Source organism: Polypterus senegalus, chromosome 11, assembly GCF_016835505.1.
Source record: "Polypterus senegalus isolate Bchr_013 chromosome 11, ASM1683550v1, whole genome shotgun sequence".
NCBI classification, from domain to species: Eukaryota; Metazoa; Chordata; class Cladistia; order Polypteriformes; family Polypteridae; genus Polypterus; species Polypterus senegalus.
Window position 1 is genome coordinate 36,210,537 of NC_053164.1, and position 23,784 is coordinate 36,234,320.

Genomic DNA, 23,784 nt, shown 5'->3' on the forward strand with positions numbered 1-23,784 from the left:
GTTTTAACAATGTTACAGATGAAATGCTTTGTCCCATGGTGCCACATTGAGACGTTTCGATTAATTGTTATCATGCCGTTGCTAGGTAAGCTCAACCAGGAGTGAGCAGTGTCTGGCATCTTCAAGACAAAGGTAGAACTATCAGCACTGTGCATTTCCTGGTTCACTTCCAGAGAAACTCATCTGTTTGGTGTGTTGTGTTTTATATACCACAACAGAATTGAAAAAAGAAATAAACGGGCAGAGATTGTGGTTGAACTTGCTGTATCTCCTAACCCTTCATACTCTAAATGGGACTCCACATGAGACAAATAATGCACACCAATATATCAAATATTTTGCCACAAAAATATAAAGTTACAAAAAGATATATAAAACTTTTGCCACAATAATATAAGGTTATTAAAGTCCATTTCATAGAACACATTCTCAAACATATTGGGTGTTTATATATACTGTATCTATAGATAGACAACTGAAAGCTGAAAATGCCATTTTAATATCTTAATCCTAGAAGACTCGGCGCTTACTCACAGCAGCCAATGTCTCACTGCATTCCCTTTGTTTATAAAGAGGCGCTTTCTAAAGTCAAAAATATTTCGCGCCTTACCAACACTCCACTGTCACGTGGAGAAACAGCGGGTGTCGCCAGTACCGGAAACGACGCCATTTTGGCTCAGAAGTGCTCACTGTCACAGACGCTTTTAAGCTACCAGATGCCGAAATGGCGACCGACATTTGTTGAGGAGGAGTGGATAGGTGACGTAAGCAGTCTTGAAGTAAACCTCCAGCGCGCGCAAAGTTCAGATCATTTGGCGCGAGGAGAGTGATCGGAGCACTTCAGATTTAACGCCGGACACTTTTTTTCCCTCCCTCATCTCCGTCACAGAACTTCCATATTTCGTTCATAATGTTTGAGGCACGGCTTGTCCAGGGATCCATCTTGAAGAAGGTGCTAGAAGCCTTGAAGGACTTGATCACAGAGGCGTGTTGGGACATCAGTTCAAGCGGCATATCCCTGCAGAGCATGGATTCTTCTCATGTCTCCCTTGTGCAGCTCACCTTGCGCCACGATGGTTTTGATTCTTATCGATGTGACAGGAATCTCGCAATGGGGGTGAATCTCAGCAGGTACGTAGAATGGTAGTAGAAAGAATATAGAACTGTACAGTTTGTCGTACATTTTTACAAGATTCTGATACTCTGATATTGAAATTTTTAGTATTGTGTTTAAGGTAGCGCACTCGGCGTGCAAATAATGTGGTGATTACGTACGGCCTTTTCTTATTGACGAAGTAACTCCGTGTGGCCTTATAGTAGTGCAGCATGTGACTATAGTTAAGAGGGCCGGTTATTCTATAACCGAGTTCACGTTCGTGATCATATCTGAACCAAAATGATATAAATTTACTGCAACCCAAAGACATGTCCAGGCATATGGCTTAAAAAAGGCCGGAAGTTGGGATTGACGTCTTACTAACTCCCCGAGGTAGCACGTATAAACAGCACTTTCCAGAACATGCTACATTGGCTTCGCCTGTCCGGTGACGCGACTCTTTAAAGTAACACTGTGCCATCAAGATTACTAGTGGAGATTTTAAGGTCGTCGCGTTTTCCCGCGCAGGTTTGGAAGGGAGTTGTTTTACTTCAAGTGACGTATGTAGGCGCCAATGCAGATGTAGGCCGTTTGGCGCGAATGGTATGGAAGCTAGTGTCGGCTGCAAGCCGCGCGGAAAGTGTCGATGACGTTTAATGCAAGCGACTGTAGCGGCTGGTGCATCTTTTCTCCATTGCGCGCGATTTTTCCCATAGCAGTTTAAGATTGTCTTTTTAGTGTGATTTTTTTTTTAACTGTTTTTTTTTTATATGGTATGTTTTGTTGGGTGCGGATCCCAATAAATACATTTCTATTAGATTGTTTTAATTTGCTTTAGTTTTTCCAAGCTGGTTTGCAATTCCTCTTCCCCAGTACATTTTAATTAAGTGGAAAAAAAAAATCTCTCGTAATGTATTCCGTGATCCAGCATGAACTTTTTAAAATTCCGTGCCCATTATGAGATATTTAATGTAGTAGTGAAGTGATTTTCGGCTCAAGAACATGCAGATGCACTTTTTATGATCCAGTTGTTTTTTTGCAATGTTGCAATAACTTCTCAGAACACACATTCCACAATGACGGGTTAAAGCCCGTTCGTTGTTCTTACTTGGTACCGGGAGCCAGTCACTTTCAAGATAAGAAATATCTGGCGGACTACAGTATGACATACAAATTTAAACTGAGACTATGGAGCTGAAAGAGAGTAGTGCTGGTCACTGCAGTGCATCTACAAAAGCATGGTATGTTGATCAGTACTGGTTTTAATGACAACAGAATCGGGGAGCCCCATCTGGTTATGATTGGGGCTTCTTATAAAGACTACTTTGGATCCTCCTTGTGTATTGCCCAATTAAATTTGCAATATGCAGCTAATCATACAAGTCCTGTTTGGTACGCCTCAGACTGAAAGTTTCTCTCCTTCTATAGCATGTCCAAAATCTTGAAGTGTGCTGGCAATGAAGATATTATTACTCTCCGAGCAGAGGACAATGCAGACACATTATCGCTAATCTTTGAGACTCTCAGTAAGTGTTCTTTTTAATTTATCGGTAACATTACCTGAACATTTTTAAATATAACTTTGTCTTTTACAATATTTACCCAAATGTTATGATTTGAAGAGTTATCTGGATGTGCAATAAAGGGTGCTTGTTTTTTGTAATTTGTGCCATTTGTGTGCATTTATATACAGTATGTTTGTATATATTTTTTTATGTTCATGCTACTTCAAAAGCAAATAAAATATATTGAACTTTAGAGTTGAGTTAACTTTGTCATAAGCGATTTATTTATTTACTTATTTTAGACCAAGAGAAGGTATCGGACTATGAGATGAAACTGATGGACCTGGACGTAGAGCAGCTTGGAATTCCAGTGAGTATGGCTTTTTTCACAGCAGCAGAAACATAAAAACAAGAACACCGATTTGCAGCACAAATAATACAGCCCATCAATATGTATAAGTAAATAAATGTGCATTGTTCAGGTTTTTCAAAATAAACTTAGAGTGCCCAAGGTGGAAGCATTGACATGCCTGATAGCAGTGGGCAGAAAAGACCTCCAGAGACGCTTCTTAGCACACTGTGGTGGTATGAGCCTGTGACTAAAAGTGTTCCAAGAGAGCGCCTCCTGGAAGGGATGGAGGGTATTTTTCATGATGGCATTTAATTTTGCCACAATCCAATAACTTCCAGGGTTTGTCCAGTGATGGGACAGGTGTTCCTGAAAAATTTACTCAGGCATTGTGCTTCCTCAGGAGACCACAGCGTAGAACAAATCTATGACAGGTGTTTGTGGCTCTTTGGCACAATAGCTGAACAAGAATGCTTGGAATAAGTTGTGAAAAGAGCGCAGGAGCCTTCATTGCCGATGTCCAAGGTTAAGACTCTGCAATTATCTATTCTTTGATAATTGCAGTTTAGTTGGTATCGTCTTTGCCGTTTTTAATGTAGCCCAAACCAGACTGAATCATTATAGTAAATTGGGGGATTTTTTTTATTCTCTTTGCAATTTCCATATGGTGCTAATACATTTCTGAGAAAATGTTTGTGTACCCTTTTAATGACTTCTGAGTTTCATTTAAAAAAAAACAAATCTCACCTTTAATTAAAAAAAAAACAAAAAAACATATTACATATTAATGGAGATCATATCCCATTTTTAAGAACCATTTGTCCAGGAATACTAACCATTTCATTAGTTAAACAAGCTTTTTTTTCTCACAAGTCTTTAAAAATTCAGTGTTCCAGTCAATGTTTAGGCACATTATCAATGTGATTCTAAGTCTGTATTTATTTATATGTATAATTGTACAGTATTTCTGTGTTCACTCTACCCACACTGAGTTTATGGTGATTTGCTTGTAATGTGTTACTGCTTTTCTCTCATTAGGAGCAGGAGTACAGTTGTGTGGTGAAGATGCCCTCTGCAGAGTTCGCCCGCATCTGTCGAGATCTGTCCCAGATTGGTGATGCAGTAATGATTTCTTGTGCAAAGGATGGTGTGAAATTTTCTGCCAGTGGAGAACTGGGTACAGGCAACATCAAACTGTCTCAGACGAGCAATGTTGACAAGGAGGAAGAGGCTGTAAGTGATTTACTGAAATTTTGAATTATGTAAATTTCATAATCATACCTTAAGTAGAAAGCTCTAACCGCTTCACTTTTAAGGTCATAGATTTTTATTATTTTGTAAATCTCAAAAGTATTGTGTAAATGTACAGCTCATAAACTTAGCACTATAACATTCATATACGTTCCCCGCTCTCTGTGTCAAATGTGTTGTGCAGCTGCCATATAACACGAGAGGAGAGTCTTGTGTTATACTGTCCTACCTTCTGTTTTCAGGTGACAATTGAGATGAATGAGCCAGTCCAGTTGATCTTTGCTTTGAACTACCTCAACTTTTTTACTAAAGCCACTCCTTTGTCCAAGACTGTCATTCTCAGCATGTCTGCTGATATCCCTCTTGGTAAGAGCATTTTGTTTATTATTTGTTGTGGTCCCAAGAGTCTTTGCTTGTTTCTTTACTCAACTATCTGTGCTCATCAACAATCTGAAAAAAGCAGGGTACATGTACTAGTATTACCTCATTTTGCCACTAGGTGGAACTTCTGCTTTATTTCATTCACTGTGGTGCAGGCAGTAAATCTAGTTCATAAATGCTGGTATTTAATTGTTTACCATACATTTTATTAGTTTAATAAAAAAAATAGCATTTTTATATATTAAATGCATTATTACAGATTCTCTACAGTGTTTTTTTCCCAGTGCTTTTAATAGCTTCTGTGTTTGTGAAAACCCTTCAAAATACACAACATTTATCTGTTTAACCATTTCTTTTACCTGTATTTTAGTGGTGGAATATAAGATTGCAGACATGGGACATGTGAAGTACTACCTGGCACCTAAGATTGATGAGGAGGCATAAGAACTGTTAGCTGGAGGATCCCCTGGTACCCACGTACACTCGGAACTTGCATCCCAAAAGCACTCTTAAGTTCCAAGACCCTTGTGTGATAGTTATTTCACACAGCAATTGGTTGTCTGCAGTTTATATTTTGTAACTGTATTGAGCATCTTAAAGGACAGCTGTCATTTTTCAGAGCGCTTATCAAAACCCACTGTAATTCTGCAACGTGGAAGGGGGCAGGTAAAAAGCATGGGGTTATGTTTGAAATGAATGGCTTTCCTTTTTTCTTATTTCCCTCTTTTGAGGGCTGTCTACCCCTTGCTTGTAGATATTTTTCTGTAAATATTTCTAGTTTTCAGATTTGTTGCCCAGAATTGTTTGCCTGTCTGTATTTTTACTCTTGAAGCCCAAATAAACACAAATCATATGGTGTTAATGAGGTTAAATTCTAATGCAGTAAGCTTGATGTGCTGAAAGGTCTCCTCATTTATTAGTGTACTTGATTTCCAAACAAATAATGGTTTAAGTTGTTGGTCTCTTAAGTGAATTTAGGTGTTTAATGCCTGATCAACTGCAAAGAGATGGTCATCTCTTCTGCTTAGTTTATTTTACTTTTTTGTGTCTCACAGTCTGACTTAGTGGTTAGCACTGTTGCCTCACAGATCCAACATCCCCAAGCAATGCAGATTATGATAATCCATTCAGCCATTATCCAACCTGCTATATCCTAACACAGGGTCACGGGGGATCTTCTGGCTGGTAAATTTAATTTGGTTCTGTAATGGTTCAATTGGTAATAGGGTTCACAACTTTGGCACTGTTGGCAAGGAGCTTGCATATTCTTACTGAGTCTGTGTGGGTTTTCTCAGTGTGCTTCAGTTATTTTTCCCCACAATTCACATGCAGATTAGGGGAATTCGTGTTACTAAATTGCTAGGAAAAGCTGGTGGTTGACTGGGTATTTAATAATAATAGTGTTTTTTTTTTTATATATATATAAACACTTGGTTGAATCAGTTGAGCATTATTGCTAGGAAAAGGCCATTATAGTCTTGGAGTACTTGCTTATTTTTACAGGTCCAGATCTTAGTTCTGTGTCCAGTCACAATTTCTGTTTGTTTGGTTTATATTTCTTTAGTTGTGTACATTGGCACTTAAGATTTGGATTCACTTGGCTACCCTTTTTATCCAGATGAGAGTTGTGGCTGCTCACATGACCTACGTTCAGTACTGTGGAAAGGCTTTTCTGCTTAGTGTTGCCTTGGAAACGTCAACATCTGAATAACCATATTAACAAAATCAAATCATGACACAAATAATTTATAGTTGCCTTGTTTACAATGATCCAAGCTCAGTTTATTTAAGGTAAAAGTCATGGGTGCACCCGTCAGCTGAGGTTCTGTTAGTGCTTGGGCTGTTATCTTCAGAGGTTGTTGGAGTGTGAAAGCTTCTGGAGAGTCACATTTGATCAATCCCAGATTTGAGCAGGGTAAGTAGCTTCTCCAGTGGTTGTGTGGTCTCATCCTACCAAGGAATGGTAGCACTTTTTGTAACTTTTAAGATGTGTTTTTGATTCGGTAAACCAGCCAATGTCTTAACTAGGAGTTTTATCCCATATAAGTATAAGAAAGAAAAAAAAAAAAAAAACTTTTCTCTGATTTATATAACTCAAGTATAAAAAGCAGGGTAAGAAATTCATAACAAAATGGAAAGCGAGTGGTGTAACATGGTTAAAAAAATACATATGAAAGACTAGTGTGTGTGTATGTAACAGTGGATTCAGAAACTATTCGGACATCTTTCTACTCCTTTTATTGTATTAAAATTTTCAGTGAAAAAAATCAAATTTTTTTTGGTCTATAATGTACAAATAAAAAGCACCTCTGCAGCATGACTGGGCAAAAGTGGCAAATATATGAATTTAATTTAAATCTACGCCAGTGAGTATTTTTCTTAATCCACTGTGGTGTGTAATTGGATGCAGTTCAGTTTGATTATGGTGTGCAATGGAACCGGACAGAACAAAATAAAGGATCGGGGTAGCAGTCATGTGAATCCTGTCTAACAGGAATGTTAAGTAAACGAAAAGGTACTTTTCAAGTGTTGCTGTTCTTATATGAAGGAAAAATGGTATTAGTGATAGCACTATCCCCGGTGAGAGCCCTGAAGATGCTCCCTACTCCCACACATCCATCATGCCCTGAGCAGGCCTATGCCCCAAGGGTGAAAACTACCTGAATGTGGGGGAGCAAGTGCTATTAGTCTTGTCCTGTTTATCTGCCAGAACAGATGTAGGAAAGAAAGCACCATGCAGGATGTCTGAGATCATTATTTTTTTTATTTATTTTTTTGATTTGGTACACTGTATTAATAATCCTAGTGGGAATAATCCAATTTTTTTTAACAGAAGGGAATTGTGATTCCATAAGGTATTGTTTTTGGCCCAGGGGCGTTGTCCAGCCACTTCAGATGAATACAAATACATCTAAATAATTGTTGAGAGCTCTTGATTATACTCAAGATATGTAGCACCCAGATTATGAAGCAACACTTAAAATATAAACCCACACCACTACAAGCCACATTTTACTCAACTAATTCAACTTTCAGTTACTTTTGGCATTTCTAAAGTCCAGTCATTGGACAATGGAGTAGGAAGCATAAGTACTGCGTGTTTCTTCATGCTCTTTAATGTCAATAAGAGCCACAGTCCTACTTTTTTGATTTAAAATTGACCTTGGACTAATAAACACCCACAGACATAAGAAAGTTTACAAAAAAGGGTTACCATTCAATCCATCAGGCTCATGTATTTAGCCAATAGCTAAGATGCCCCCACATCTCATCCAGATACCTCATAAATGGTTGTCTAGGTTTCTATTTCAATTTCGTGTCTCAGTAGTTTGTTCCAAAAAAAACATTAATTTTATTTATTTTTTCATTTTTTTCACTATTTACTTTAATATTGTTTCCTTGTATCAGTATACTGCTTCTGGATTATGTGTATTTCCCCTTGGGATTAATAAAGTATCTATCTATCTATCTATCTATCTATCTAAATACTCACAAATCTTTGCACAAAGAAATGCGTCCTGACTTGAGTCCTAAATGCCCTTCCTGCTTAATTTCAACTGGTGTCCTCAAGTAAGTGATTCACCGTTAAGTTGAAAGATTTCTGCATCATCTACTTTATCAAGGTCTCCACACAGTCTCCTCTGTTTGAAGTTGAACAGGTTTAAATCTCTTGAGTTTAGGCGGTATAGCGGAGTCCGTGGCGATTGTGTCGTTTAAAATAAAATATTAACTTTGATGCGGGCAGCCAGTTGATTGTTGCAAGTATTTCTCGCTGTGGGCGGCGTTTGGGGGTGGCAGGTGGGGTGACCGCCCCGTGCCTAAGGGGCCCCACTTTTGAGGAGTGCATGTCCTGTTCGAGCAGATTTGTCAAGTTATATTGTCCATTATATATATATAATGCAACAAGTATGAAGTTTAGACTTTATAGCTTTCTAAACATACACTACACTGAACAATTTCACCTCCCTAATGAATACATATGAAAACATTAAGCTATACAATAACTCAGTAAATTCATGTGCTCCTATGGAATATTTTGATTGCTGCACTAGCTAACAAGGTAATACAGGTTAACGTTAAATAGAACTGATTAGACATACTTGCTGTTTAGTTGTCATATAACTAGCAAGCATCTACCTCAGGCAACACTAAGACATGTTTAATTAAACATTCATTTGTTAAGTATGAAAGTAATTCAGTACCTGGTTTTGTTTCTCAACTCCAGCATATCGATGGACTGGACACGGCGTTGTTGTCACGTGACACCACTAATCAAAGGTTCGGACTTGAAGATGCAAGCTACTGAACAACATAATTTTGAAAATAGTTTACAGTTAAACTGTTAGTCATTGATATACGCGAAGATATCAAAATTTACTGCTTCGGTTTGTTAAAAATGCCGGAATTTGTCTGTGATGATCCCGCTGGTTGCACTAAATGTCTTTGATTCACTAAAACGAAGCAGTTCATAAGAGTCGTTTGTTCGGACTACGCTTTAATAGAAAGACGATTTTGTTCTATTATTTACAGGTATATGCTATTTTTATGTCATCATAATAGAGCGTTGCTGCTGTAAATCGGTCGAGGAAACTTTTATTTTTAGAACACTGATACTAGTGTTGGGGTGGCAAATGAGGTGGCAAGGCTTTTTCTCAGGGTGGCAATTGCCACCCCGGTAGATCCGCCCCATCGGAAGGCAAGAAAAGTGGAAATTTCGTCTCTGAACCTGGAAATCGGTAAGAGATTTCATGATGATACCTCTACGTTAATTTCACACTTCCTGCCGAAACACTGAAACTCACATTTTATTTGTGGGCCATAAACATAATGTACAAAAACATGTATCGCTAATGATAACCGGCTGACATGACATCAACGTGAGTTGTGCTTATGACATCTTGCATATCGAGACTCAGAGTATACTTGCAATTTCGGTACTTTTCTAGAAGAGGTTCTGCTAATTTCCGCATGACACCACATCGCATTTCGCACTGTCGTTGTATTGTCATCGAGTTATGAATAGCACTTTTTTAATTGATTATATCATTACATTTTGATAAAGTCCGCGTGTTTGTCCGCAAAATTTAGCTGAATACTGCAATGAAAAAATCCGGCGTATTTTAACATTATTTTTATTAAATTCGCTCGCAAGTTTATACAGTCCGCACATACCAGTAATAGAATTTGACGTAAACCGGCCCTGCTTGGGGTTGGTCAGCCGTAGGCCCCGAACACCACTAAGGCCGCCTCTGGAGAGGAGTCGGAGCTCTGGGGCGAGGTCTGACTGAATCGGACTAGGCTTTCATACCCGCCTATGTAACGTCATCATCCTTTGCACGGATAGATATGGGCGGGTCGGAGCTACCCGTACCATTTCATCCCGCTTACCGCTGCAGAAAGTTTTACTCGGTCCGCCAAAGCATTTCTACGTTTAGCCATATGAAAACAGCTGGTATTAATGCGTCACATCAGTTATTTAATCATTTTCTAGTCACATTTATGAATGAGTTTCTTTCTGCTGTCTTCTATTCGAATGTACACGTACTATTAACTTGACGTTACATTATATTTTGTGTGCTTTGAACCAAGGTAACTTCTAACTAATGTTAATTTATTTCACTTAAGTTATGGCGCTTTGCGTCGCAGTTTTCTGTATGTGAAGGTTTGAATTGTAATGCATTAACGTTTTTTTTTCAGATTATTGTGCCTTAACATTGGGACTGTGGCCAAAGGTTAAGAAACCATGTACTCTTTTGCAACTAACATAAAGGCATCAGACTGATTGTCTACTGACCACGCCCACAGAATTCCATCCCCGCCCCTCCCTGATCCCTGCCCTCATTCCAACTGTTCATCATTGTCGCTGCAGCGCCTCGCAGTAGTGATGGGAAAGTGAAGCTTCATGAAGCTTTGAGGCTTTCTTTCTATTTGTGCCAAAAAAGATTCGAAGCTTTGAAGCCTCAGCCCTGGTATGAACAGTGACATCTGGTGACATATGGTGGTTAACTGAGGTCAAGGCAAACTCTCAAGAGCACAAGTGAAACAGCACTCACTGTTTTAGTCTCATGTCACCAGTAACAGGTCAGAAAAGTCAATGTTGATTTTATTCTGCTAAGGTCCCTCTCCATTTATACTAACATTTGAACATTTTCCGCTGTTAGTCACCATCTGTCACCAAAGCTCTCCAAATCTCTCTCTCCTCATAGCCCAACATTGTTGAATGAGAGTGATGCATTTTATATAGGCTACTTGTTAATTTAGTGCCAAAGCTGTCAAAGCGATAAAACACTGTAAAACCAATAAAATGTGCCGTGAAGCACTGATGACGTTCAAAACTTCGTACGTCACAGGTCACGTGACAGCGGTGTTTTGACATGAGCTCCGACACATTGATTCAACTCACTACGCTTCAGATTAACTGACACAAGCTTTGACGCTTCGGTATCATTTCCCCATCTCTACCTTGCAGGTCAAAAAGGGAGCCTGAGTAGAGAAGCACTACATGACCGAGCAGGTGGATACGTTGTGTGGCGTGTGGTGTTGCATAAGCCCGTTTCCACACTCACATTGCGATGTATAAAACCTAAACTTGGCGTAAAAGCACACACATTTTCACGCCAGCTAAATGCTTGGTGTACGCAAGTTCTCCTGCAAAAGACTGAAACAATCTCTAGACAGGGCGCCAGCTCGTCAATATCACTGCATCACCGTGTTCCCATGTTTAATAATATACTTTAACTGCTATCATCATGAAAATGATATCAAGTATACATCTCAGTGTTTAGATTATTCAGAGAGATGTAATAATATCATGAATGTAATGGATTCTGTGTCCTGTCGGAGGAAGAGAAAGCCCATTTAAGAAGCACGTAGTGATTCACACACATAGAGCACATAGAAAAACACAAAGTATACAAAGCATTTAACGTGCTACTTTAGCTACAATGGGATTTGAGAAACTAGTAAATTAAATGATTTTAAGGTCAAGTTTATGATGTTCTACTTTAATCTCAAAACTTTTAGTTTTGTCGTTAAAGTTGATATTTCAAGCTTTTTTCCCACTGTGTCCCTATTTTTTTTTCTTTTCTCTGTATCTTAATAAGTTTTCATATGACACTCAGATGGTGGGCTACGACTCGCCTTTTCACAGTGACTTTGATATCTGACAACTTCTTTTTTATTTCAGTTACTGTGCAACTTTGTGAACTTAAGCTTTCGAGTTTCTCCGACACTCTATGTCACTCGATCAACTTCCTTTTGTTGTTTATACCACGGTTTATACCAACAAATAGTACATTTTTCCTTGCCTCCACTTGGTATTCGCTGAAATTCTTCTATTTCTCCCATGCTTTTGCCATTGTCTTTTCACAGAACGCCGAGCTTAAGGGCTATTTATATTGATTTGCATATTCAAAGAGGCGTAATTCTGGGAGGAGTTGGGAAGTGGCAGCAGACACATGCACATCCATTACTTTTCACACTGACCAGGATTTACAGTCATATGAAAAAGTTTGGGAACCCCTCTCAGCCTGCATAATAATTGACTCTACTTTCAACAAAAAAGATAACAGTGGTATGTCTTTCATTTGCTAGGAACATCTGAGTACTGGGGTGTTTTCCAAACAAAGATTTTTAGTGACGCAGTATTTAGTTGTATGAAATTGAATCAAATGTGAAAAGCTGGCTGTGCAAAAATTTGGGTCCCCTTGTAATTTTGCTGATTTGAATGCATGTAACTGCTCAATGCTGATTACTTGAAACACCAAATTGGTCGGATTCGCTCGTTAAGCCTTGAACTTCATAGACAGGTGTGTCCAATCATAAGAAAAGGTATTTAAGGTGGTCAATTGCAAGTTGTGCTTCCCTTTGACTCTCCTCTGAAGAGTGACAGCATGGGATCCTCAAAGCAACTCTCAAAAGATCTGAAAACAAAGATTGTTCAGTCTCGTGGTTTAGGGGAAGGCTACAAAAAGCTATCTCAGAGGTTTAAACTGTCAGTTTCAACTGTAAGGAATGTAATCAGGAAATGGAAAGCCACAGGCACAGTTGTTGTTAAACCCAGCAGGTCTGGCAGGCCAAGAAAAATACAGGAGCTGCATATGAGCAGGATTGTGAGAATGGTTATAGACAACCCACAGATCACCTCCAAAGACCTGCAAGAACCTCTTGCTGCAGATGGAGTATCTGTATATCGTTCTACAATTCAGCACAATTTGCACAAAGAACATCTGTATGGCAGGGTGATGAGAAAGAAGTCCTTTCTGCACTCACGCCACAAACAGAGTCACTTGTTGTATGCAAATGCTCATTTAGACAAGCCAGATTCATTTTGGAACAAAGTGCTTTGGACTGATGAGACAAAAATTGAGTAATATGGTCATAACAAAAAGCTCTTTGCATGGTGGAAGAAGAACACCGCATTCCAAGAAAAGTACCTGCTCCCTACTGTCAAATTTGGTGGAAGTTCCATCATGCTGTGGGGCTGTGTGGCTAGTTCAGGGACTGGGGCCCTTGTTAAAGTTAAGGGTCGGATGAATTCAACCCAATATCAAAAAATTCTTCAGGATAATATTCAAGCATCAGTCACAAATTGAAGTTACACAGGAGTTGGATATTCCAACAAGACAATGACCCAAAACACAGTTTGAAATCTGCAAAGGCATTCATGCAGAGGGAGAAGTACAATGTTCTGGAATGGCCGTCACAGTCCCCTGACTTGAATATCATCGAAAATCTATATGATGATTTGAAGCAGGCTGTCCATGCTCGGCAGCCATCAAATTGAACTGAACTGGAGAGATTTTGTAAGGAAGAATGGTCAAAAATACCTCCATCCAGAATCCAGACACTCATCAAAGGCTATAGGAGGCGCCTAGAGGCTGTTATATTCGCAAAAGGAGGCTCAATTAAGTATTGATGTAATATCTCTATCGGGGTGCCCAAATTTATGCACGTGTCTAATTTTGTTATGATGCATATTGCATATTTTCTGTTCACCCAATAAACTTAATGTCACTGCTGAAATACCATAAGGCATGTCATATACAGCATTAAAAGGAAGTTGCTACTTTGAAAGCTCAGCCAATGATAAACAAAAATCCAAAGAATTAAGAGGGGTTCCCAAACTTTTTCATATGATTGTATGTAGCGGAAGAATGTGAAAGTTGGCGAACGCACAGATTTATGCATCTGGATATTTTTGTGCGTACGTATATTTCAGCTTTTGTCCGTACTCCATATTTTAGTGTGAATTCTGCGCACAGCGTTAAGCAAAAAGCCCCTGGAGATGCCAAGGGACTTGTGGTGGAAACCTAAACCCGGGATTGATTGATTGCACCTGTTGGTGGGCATGTCCCCTTACTGTAGTGTTTGAAGCAGAGGAGAGGTGGGATTTTAGAAAAAGGCATTGGGGCTTGAAACTGTTTATAAAGGAAGTTCTGCCGGAATTTGAACCTCATTTTAGTGGAATTATTTATTGAACTTTTTAACCTCCACATTTCACCTCGTTTTTATGGTTTATTTATTTATGAAGAACTAGCAGAATACCCGCGCTTCACAGCGGAGAAGTAGTATATAAAAGAAGTTATGAAAAAGAAAAGGAAAAATTTTAAAAATAACGTAACATGATTGTTAATGTAATTGTTTTGTCATTGACATGAGTGTTGTTGTCATATTTATATATCTATCTATCTATCTATCTATCTATCTATCTATCTATATATATATATATATATATATATATATATATATATAAAATACCCACGCTTGGCAGCGGAGAAGTAAAAAGAAAAGGAAACATTTTAATAATAACGTAACATGATTGACAACGTAATTGTTTTGTTATTGTCATGAGTGCTGCTGGCATATATATATATATATTGTGAACGATAGGGGGCGCTCTCGCTCTCTTGAACCCCTGTCCACGACTCCAGACACCAGGTTAAAGTCCAAATGTTGACTTTATTTTTCTTCCACAGTGCACAAAGCACACTCTCCACCACAATACTCATATAAATCACAATAATAACAAATAACCAATCCTCCAGCTCCCAGACGCATTGCCACCCTTCCACCCAGCTCAGCTCATTGTCTGTGAGTTCCCATAGTCCTTTTATAGTCCCTGACCCGGAGGTGTTTCTGCCCAACAGTCCACAAGTCCTTATTCCTTCCGGGTCAGGGTAAATAGTCCTTTTCTTCAACCCGGAAGTCCGTCGCTCTTCCTATGACGAACCTCCGGGTCACAGGGCACGAAGAAGCCCTCGATCCTCCCTGCAGCTCCCTCCTGTGGCCCCCATGGCATCCAGCAGGGCTTTGCATAAAAACTCCATTGTCCATGATGCCCTGCTGGTCTTCTGGGGACGTCCATGCTGCAAGGAGGGCTCCACCTGGTGGCTTGGGGGTATTGGCCGGGATAAATGGCTGGCCATCCTTCACAATATATATATATATACATACATATGTACATATATACACACACACATATACTATGGGGTGCGAAACAGGCAAATACATTGATTTTCTGAATATATAAAGTCGGCGTCAAAATATATAAAGTCAAAACTTGAATATATAAAGTCACTGTCGGAATATATCAAGTCAAAACTTGAATACATAAAGTCAGCGTCGGTATATATAAAGTCAGCGCTGGAATATATAAAGTGAAAACCTGAATATATAAAGTCAGACCTGATTATATATAGTCAACATCGGAGTATATAAACTCATTACTGAATATATAAACTCAAAGTCAAAATATATTGATTGAAACAACTCTGAACTGAAGTAAGTTAACAAAAACGTATTCAGAAAAATAGATTAAAAAAACACTGTTCGGTTAATGTTTTGAAAATGATGCATGTGCCCTGCCCAGGATTGGTTCCTGCCTTGCACCCAGTGTTGGCTGGGATTGGCTCCAGCAGACCCCCATGACCCTGTGGTCGGATTCAACGGGTTGGGAAATGGATGGATATTGCAGCACTGACTTTGTATATTCCGACGATGACTTTATATATTGAAGTTTTGACTTTATATATTCCAGCGCTTACTTTATATTGTGAGGTGGAGGGCTTCGCTATTACGTGTGGGGACGAAACTTCACTTTGGTAACTGATCATGCTCCACTTCAATGGTCATACCGACAGAAAGATACAAACTCTCGCCTCATGAGATGGTTTCTGGGCTTACAACTTTTACCGTTTCACAGTAAAACATCAACCAGGTTCTGAACACATCAACGCAGACATATTATCAAGACTAATTGAACCTGGTACAGAGAGTTGCTTGATTCACGGAAATGTGAATAAAGCTGAGGGGGAGGGTGTGAGCTGGAGGGCTGATCACACCCCAAGAAGATACAGACACCTCTGGGAAAACCACAACCCCTGAAACACAGACTACCCTCACATTGCTCCTTACTTTCTCACTTGCGCTATAACGCGTAATGCAAACCTCGCGCGATACTCCGCTAACTTAAAAGCCTTGTGCAGCGCCTGTCAGTTGAAAATTGATTGTTTGCTTGCTTTTATCGCTCTCTCTCTGCTCCTAGCGGAACTGTCATCTCTGACTTGTCATGGACCACGTTTAAGCTCATGTGTTTGCAGTGTTTGAATAAAAATCCTTCTTGTTTCTACGACCTCCTGTGTCTCTGTGCAAATCTGTGACCCAAGCGTGACAATATATTCCGACGCTGACTTTATATATTCAAGATTTGACTTTATATATTCCAGCGCTGAGTTTATATATTCCGACGCTGACTTTATATATTTAAGTTTTGACTTTAGGTGGCAGTGTGACGAAGTTGCTTCGGAAGACGGCGTTAGCCGCGGAGCTCAGCTCAGAGCGAAATGAGGTAAATGGGAGGGGAGATGATGACGTGACTCCTCCACCCGCCTTAACTGTCAATCCCCCACAAACACAGTCTCTCGGAATTTGCATAAGCACACCCCTTCACCTACAATTTTAACTTAGTTACAAAGTGATCAAAACTCTCGTTTATATCCTGCGTCCTCTCATTAAACTTGTATCCCGCATTACCCGTGGGCATGAAAAACGCCAGTGGCAGCCTGTCTATTAACTTAATTTAAACTTTAAGTTTACATCATGCTTTGTTTCCGAAGTAGCTGCACTGATGAATATGGTAGTATATGTCACTCGCTCGCTTCTTATTGTTTCGCTGCCTTCTCAATTATATAATGCATGTTTTCTTCATTTTGGAGCTCTTCCTGGTTTTCTACATCGTGTGTTGACAGTCAGTTCACGTGATTACGTGGGCGGCGTGATGATGTCACACGAAACTCCGCCCCCACAGCTTTCAAGCTCAACTCCATTACAGTAAATGGAGAAAAATACCTTCCAGTTATGACCATTACGCGTAGAATTTTGAAATGAAACCTACCCAACTTTTGTAAGGAAGCTGTAAGGAATGAGCCTGCCAAATTTCAGCCTTCTACCTAAACGGGAAGTTGGAGAATTAGTGATGAGTCAGTGAGTGAGTCAGTCAGTCAGTCAGTGAGGGCTTTGCCTTTTATTAGTATAGATTTAGACACTGCACTTTTTGGATTCTTTGATTATTTTAATAAAATACATATTCACTTGTTTTACCTACTCCTTTGCAGACAGTGTCCAGCTCATCCTTGCACATGTTATTGATGGTTTCGGGTTCGAGAGCTGCTAGAGCCAAACTGAACCATCGGTTTGTTGGAGCTAGACATGTCCTAAAGTTCTGGGATGCACCTGCTTGTTCTCTTCCACAATGCTTCGAGTGCTGCCATGACTTTTTTGTAGCATGGTGACCAGAACTGCACCAGATACTCCAGATACACTCCCTTGATTTATATTCAACAGTTTTTACTATAAAACCTAAACACCAAAGCTCTGTATTAATCCTTACTTGCAGCATCTGTTGCTTTAATTGCATCATATTTGATCCAATGCTTATGAGCCAAAAGAGAGAAAGAACTTTAAGAAAATACGAACAAGGGTTCAACCACAGTTTTCATTTTAGCTAACTGAATTTTAAAATTGTTTAACGACTTACAGCCCTAGGTTTTAACAGATGAAGAAATATATACGGCAATGTAAGTGAATATTTTTCTGACTCATACTTTTCAAGAAAAAAAGTGATGAGAATGTTGGAAACAAATGCCACCTCTGCATGTTAAGTACATATTGTCGTTGCAAATAGACTGAACTGCACCCTCGCTGTCCTTTCTGATACCTCCACTGGCACCTCATCAAGTAAGTTTGTCCAAGCTGTGTAGCTGGCATTACTTTATTAAACAGATTGTTCAGTTTGTGTGACATGCAAGCCAGTGGGTGTAACATTTGTCCAACTTCAAGGCTGGTGAGGTCAGCGCCACATTGTCTTTTGGCACAATTTAAATTATTACACATAAAAAGCAGTGTGGTCCTAATTGCTGTGGAAGCTAATGCTAGTCTGCCAGTTCAGTTCTTAACACCAAGATCAGAACATTTCAGCTGCCTGGGCAAACTGCCTGAAGAAGGGGCCTGAGTTGCCTCGAAAGCTTACATATTGTAATCTGTCCAGTTAGCCAGTAAAGGGTGTCATTTTGCTTGACTTCTCATTTCAGCAGCCAGGGCTAAAGAGTTTGGAATTATGAAGGAATTGGCTACTTCTGATTTTATACTTTGGATTTCGGCATTAACTCATTTTCATCCATGGGCAACCTGATGTCAACTGGTCCATGTTTATCTCAGTGCCGCCTGCAAGGTGAACAGTTTCCAGTAGCATCACTATGAGGAACGGACCTCACTGCCTTCTGTAATCATGGTGATCCTGACTTCCTTTTCATGAGGGTCCGGATGCTGTACATAAATACCAACAGCCAAATGAGTTGTGCTGCTGCTATTTCCAGCAGCTTCTGTCACCACTTCTCTTCATCTTGGTCATAGATACTATCATGTGAGACCTACAATGTGATGTACCATTGACCTCAGTCTATGCTGATGACATTATCATCACAACCACCACCAGAGAAGCTCTTCAAGATCAAATCCAAGTATTTAGTGATCATCTTAGTTAATTTGGCCTTCACCTCAACGTTAAAAAGACTAAATATCTGCAAACATGCCCAGTAGTTGGTACCATCCAAGTTGATGGTGAGGAGCTAATAAAGGCCAGCAGCTTCTGATATCAGCAAAGCAATGTCAGTAACAGCAGTGACATACAAGCAAGAGTAAATGCAGCCAAGTTGTGGTGGAGAGAGTTTACTGGAATATTCTACAGCAGACACATGCCAACTCACCTCAGATCTAAAATATATCAAGTAGTAATAAGAACAGTCCCATTATACAGCACAGATTGATGGTCAACCACTAAAAGAGCTGACCATCAGCTACATGTCATGGAGAAGTCTTAGCTGCATTGAACAACAGGAAAAACTCATCCCGTCCACATTTGCAATGACACCATTATATGACTGATAGATGTTGCACAAATCCCAGATAGAATGCAGGCACAGCGACTGCAGTGATGTGGCCTCATGGAAAACCAAAATAATGATGGCAAGGCTCATTAAAGAGAGACATGAAAATAATATGCTTGATTGCTCAAACTGGAATTCTTGGATCTGAAAAGTAGACCCTGGACAAGCAGTAAAACAGTGAGATGATGATAATGGTGATTTAAGCATTAACTAAATATATATATTGTCACAAACACGAGACAGAGTCATATAAACGTTTGGGGCAGCCACCTGCATAATCTGGTACCCTGGCTGCAAAAGTAATTTTCAGCAAATACAGCACTGATGTGCACAAAATGAGTCCAAAACAGAACTGAGGGAATAGGGAAAAGGTGGAGGCTTTTAAAGGGGAAGACAGGAAATGAAGTCAAAGGGGTCGGGCTCATGTAGGTCTTCTATCATTGGTGTGAGCCCGGATGTGACATCACAGGGGCCAGAGCCAACACGGTCTCCTTCCATTGGCTCGGTTCCGGAAGTGATGTCAAGAGAACCGGGTGGAATCTCCCGTAAATGGTCTGCATGCAAGAGAGAAAAAGAGTCAGTGCTCTCTGCCACATCCCGGTATGTCTCGGAACTGTCCTTACTCAAGCCCTTTAGCTGCCTCCCATACGCACGTGTGTGACAAGGCCTCCCCTCAATCCGGCGACCCTGATCGAGAGGTCGTGAACCCGAGAGAGGGCATCAGCATTGGTAGTATAGTAGTGAGCATAGCTACCTTACAAGCAGTTGACCCGGGTTGTACAGGGTTTTTGGGCGGCTAGGTCTTGGGACATACTCCGGCTAAGCTCGACAAAGGGACAGTTCTGCTCCCCCAGAGTGCGAGGCCGCCTTTTGTGTCTCCAGAAGCTGTATGATCTCTGCCATGTCCTTAAACTGCTTGCCGCAGTTTAAGCTGGTTGAAGCCATGGGGAAGCGCTTTCAGGAGCAGATAGCAAGCTACCTGCTCTATTATGTAGTAGCCATAGCCACTGCCCTACCATTGTCCAGAAGTACCAGGCTTGTTTGATGGTCGGCCGCTTTGGGTCCAACCTCCAGTTTTTTATTTCACTCACCTTCCAGTCTGGGGCACCCCTAGGTGGTAAATAGGGCTCTGGTTTCACAGAGATGGACACTCTCCCCCCAAGAGAGGATAATAAGCCCCTTTTGCCTCCCCCCTCTGGAGCAGCCTAACTCTGTGGGCCCCACCCGCACACTCCCTGGCCTCTCTAGGTGGCCTAGTTATGCATGCCGGGAGTGGAGCCCGCACCGGGTCTCGCCGAACTACGGGACACCCTCCCCGCCTGAACACTCGGCCCCGGTGCGCTCCCACATGGGTGCATTGCAGGTCCTGTCCCCTTCTCCTCTGGGACTTCTCCATTCTGCCAACTATGCCAATGTCACAAACACGAGACAGAGTCATATAAAGGTTTGGGGCAGCCACCCGTATAATCTGGTACCCTAGATGCAAAAGTAAGGGAGAAAAAGAGTCAGTGCACTCTGACACATCCCAATATGTCTCGGAACTGTCCTTACTCAAGCCCTTTAGCTGCCTCCCATGGTCATGTGTGTGACAATATATTTAAAGGTAAAATAAGAATTAGGGTTAGGGTTATAATCTTATTATGCAGCAATGAGTTTATTTTTATTATAACATAAATGCTGAGTGCACACTTGGACACTGTTGCATAAAGTCTCACTGAGCCATCCTTCATACACTAGTTGAACTGATTTTATAACCGCCATAAAAACCCAGAAGAAGAGGAATTATTTTTTTTATTACTTTTACGGACATCATGTTACTTACTTAAAAATTTTCTTGAAGAATATGTATTCTAGATTTTCACAAAATCAGTCCACCGTGTCAGGGATGCCAGGGGCAACGACCCGGCCGGGATGCCTTGAGGGACCAGAAGAGGGTCTACGCCCGCCCTGGATCACGTGGGGGCCACGGGTAGAGGGCTTGGAAGCCCAACCCTGTAGGGACCCGTGGTCACCGCCAGGGGGCGTCCCAATGCCTTGGGGACCCTGGACCTCAGCACTTCCGCCACACCAGGAAGTGCTGGGGGGAAGAGGAGCAGGGACACCCGGAGAGCTTCTGGGAGAACAGCTGGCACTTCTGCCACACTGGGGCGTGTCCAGGGATGAGTGCCGGGATACACTTGGAGCTCATCCGGGATGAAATAAAAGGGGCCGTCTCCCTTCATTCGAGGCTGGAGTCGGGTGGAAGCAGGACAAAGCAGGAGAGAGGGTGGAGGCAGCTCAAGAGGAAGGCATTGTGTGGCCAGGACTGTGTGGGGGTTTCATGTGTGCACTTTTGAAATTATTGTAAATATAGTTGTAAATAAACGTGTGGTGGTGATGAACAACATGTCTGCCTGTCTGTGTCCGGGCCGCGTCCACAACCGCAAACCAAGTTGTTTGATGCAGAGAGATGTACAAACAAGACAAGATTATCACAGTAGTTGTTTTTTACATTAAACAATCTACCTAAAAAACATTCCTGACAGAAAAAACAGTTTAATACTTAGTTTGTATTAAAGATTCATTCAACATGCCATCCAAGACAAGAAAATCCCATTTGGAACTTGGCTGAATGAGTGCAGTTACCGAGGTTTGTTTACTTACTGCTTTCTCTTTTTGTCTGATACTTGAGGTGGTCTTCCTGCTCCGGCTGTTATCTTCTCTAGGTGGTGTGAGAGAATACAGATGTTTGAGAAAAGAAGGCTACAGGGGGCCATATTTCAAAGCCTCAGTATTGAGCTGGTCAATGGCTATATTACTTCAGTGTGTCTGGGGGTTCATCAGTGATGGGATTCTGTTTTATCGTGTAAGAGTGTTGATGAAACAAACTTTAACCTCTAAGGTTCTTTTTATATTGGTGGACAGGTTAATGCTGGAAATGCCTAAATTATTAGCCTTGATATACACTCACCTAAAGGATTATTATGAACATCTGTTCAATTTCTTATTAATGCAATTATCTAATCAACCAATCACATGGCAGTTGCTTCAATGCATTTAGGGGTGTGGTCTTGGTCAAGACAATCTCCTGAACTCCAAACTGAATGTCAGAATGGGAAAAAAAGGTGATTTAAGCAATTTTGAGCGTGGCATGGTTGTTGGTGCCAGACAGGCCGGTCTGAGTATTTCACAATCTGCTCAGTTACTGGGATTTTCACGCACCACCATTTCTAGGGTTTACAAAGAATGGTGTGAAAAGGGAAAAACATCCAGTATGCGGCAGTCCAGTGGGTGAAATGCCTTGTTGATGCTAGAGGTCAGGGGAGAATGGGCCGACTGATTCAAGCTGATAGAAGAGCAACTTTGACTGAAATCACCACTCGTTACAACCGAGTTATGCAGCAAAGCATTTGTGAAGCCACAATACGCACAACCTTGAGGCAGATGGGCTACAACAGCAGAAGACCCCACCGTGTACCACTCATCTCCACTACAAATAGGAAAAAGAGGCTACAATTTGCACGAGCTCACCAAAATTGGACAGTTGAAGACTGGAAAAATGTTGCCTGGTCTGATGAGTCTCGATTTCTGTTGAGACATTCAAATGGTAGAGTCAGAATTTGGCGTAAACAGAATGAGAACATGGATCCATCATGCCTTGTTACCACTGTGCAGGCTGGTGGTGGTGGTGTAATGGTGTGGGGGATGTTTTCTTGGCACACTTTAGGCCCCTTAGTGCCAATTGGGCATCGTTTAAATGCCATGGGCTACCTGAGCATTGTTTCTGACCATGTCCATTGCTTCATGACCACCATGTACCCATCCTCTGATGGCTACTTCCCGCAGGATAATGCACCATGTCACAAAGCTCGAATCATTTCAAATTGGTTTCTTGAACATGACAATGAGTTCACTGTACTAAAATGGCCCCCACAGTCACCAGATCTCAACCCAATAGAGCATCTTTGGGATGTGGTGGAACGCGAGCTTCGTGCCCTGGATGTGCATCCCACAAATCTCCATCAACTGCAAGATGCTATCCTATCAATATGGGCCTACATTTCTAAAGAATGCTTTCAGCACCTTGTTGAATCAATGCCACGTAGAATTAAGGCACTTCTGAAGGCGAAAGGGGGTCAAACACCGTATTAGTATGGTGTTCCTAATAATCCTTTAGGTGAGTGTACATGTACAACTCGCAATACAGTACTTACCTGTTTAACATTCACTTATCACTCATTCTCATCACAGACAGCAGTGCCAAGGCTGGGTACCTCAGCTTCAATAGCACAGTGATGGTCAAAGCTGGCTATCATTGCATCAAAATCTTACTCAAGGCCAGAAGTAGCTCCAGTCATGACCAGCACTTCTTTTACGATGCCCAAAACACTACCACTAAAAGCGCAACATTTTCAAATTAACTTAACAAAGGCCAAGAGTTACTTCAAGAGGTGCACTCCTGCCAGGGCCTCATCGATAGTTACCTTTGGAAGGGCTCTGCAAATCTAACAGAATGAACACAGCTTGCACCTGAACAAACATGACATACTCCAACAAAGCCAAGAGGTTCTCCTGCCAGGTTACCTTTATCTTTCTGCTTCCTGGTTACTACCTTTGAAAGAACTAAACAAATAACAAGCACAATCATCTCCCTGGGCAGATGATATCAAAAAACAAGTCACGGTTCAGTGAGATAATTCTCAAACTTTAATTTAATCATTAGTTATGCTTATTTGCAGAGAAACCAGACATCAAAAGCAGAAGAAAACGTATAACATG

The 23,784-nt window shown here is 40.9% G+C and overlaps 1 protein-coding gene across 1 annotated transcript; it reads left to right on the forward strand.

Annotated features, from left to right (window-relative positions):
- The first annotated feature begins 778 nt into the window (after window positions 1-778).
- On the forward strand, window positions 779-6,689 carry pcna (proliferating cell nuclear antigen). Its single transcript, XM_039768364.1, has 6 exons — window positions 779-1,131; window positions 2,525-2,622; window positions 2,904-2,971; window positions 3,989-4,183; window positions 4,444-4,567; window positions 4,953-6,689. Exons 1-6 carry the CDS (start codon window positions 911-913, stop codon window positions 5,024-5,026), a joined length of 780 nt encoding a protein of 259 aa, XP_039624298.1. The 5' UTR covers window positions 779-910; the 3' UTR covers window positions 5,027-6,689.
- Window positions 6,690-23,784: the final 17,095 nt, after the last annotated feature.

What these genes read in the sequence shown, in the direction of transcription:
- pcna (XM_039768364.1), top strand. Translation starts at nt 911, where the DNA reads ATGTTTGAGGCACGGCTTGTCCAGGGATCCATCTTGAAGAAGGTGCTA. An exon ending in GCTAATCTTTGAGACTCTCA is followed by an intron (nt 2,623 to 2,903) that starts GTAAGTGTTCTT and finishes TACTTATTTTAG; the next exon opens with ACCAAGAGAAGGTATCGGAC. An exon ending in TAGAGCAGCTTGGAATTCCA is followed by an intron (nt 2,972 to 3,988) that starts GTGAGTATGGCT and finishes TTCTCTCATTAG; the next exon opens with GAGCAGGAGTACAGTTGTGT.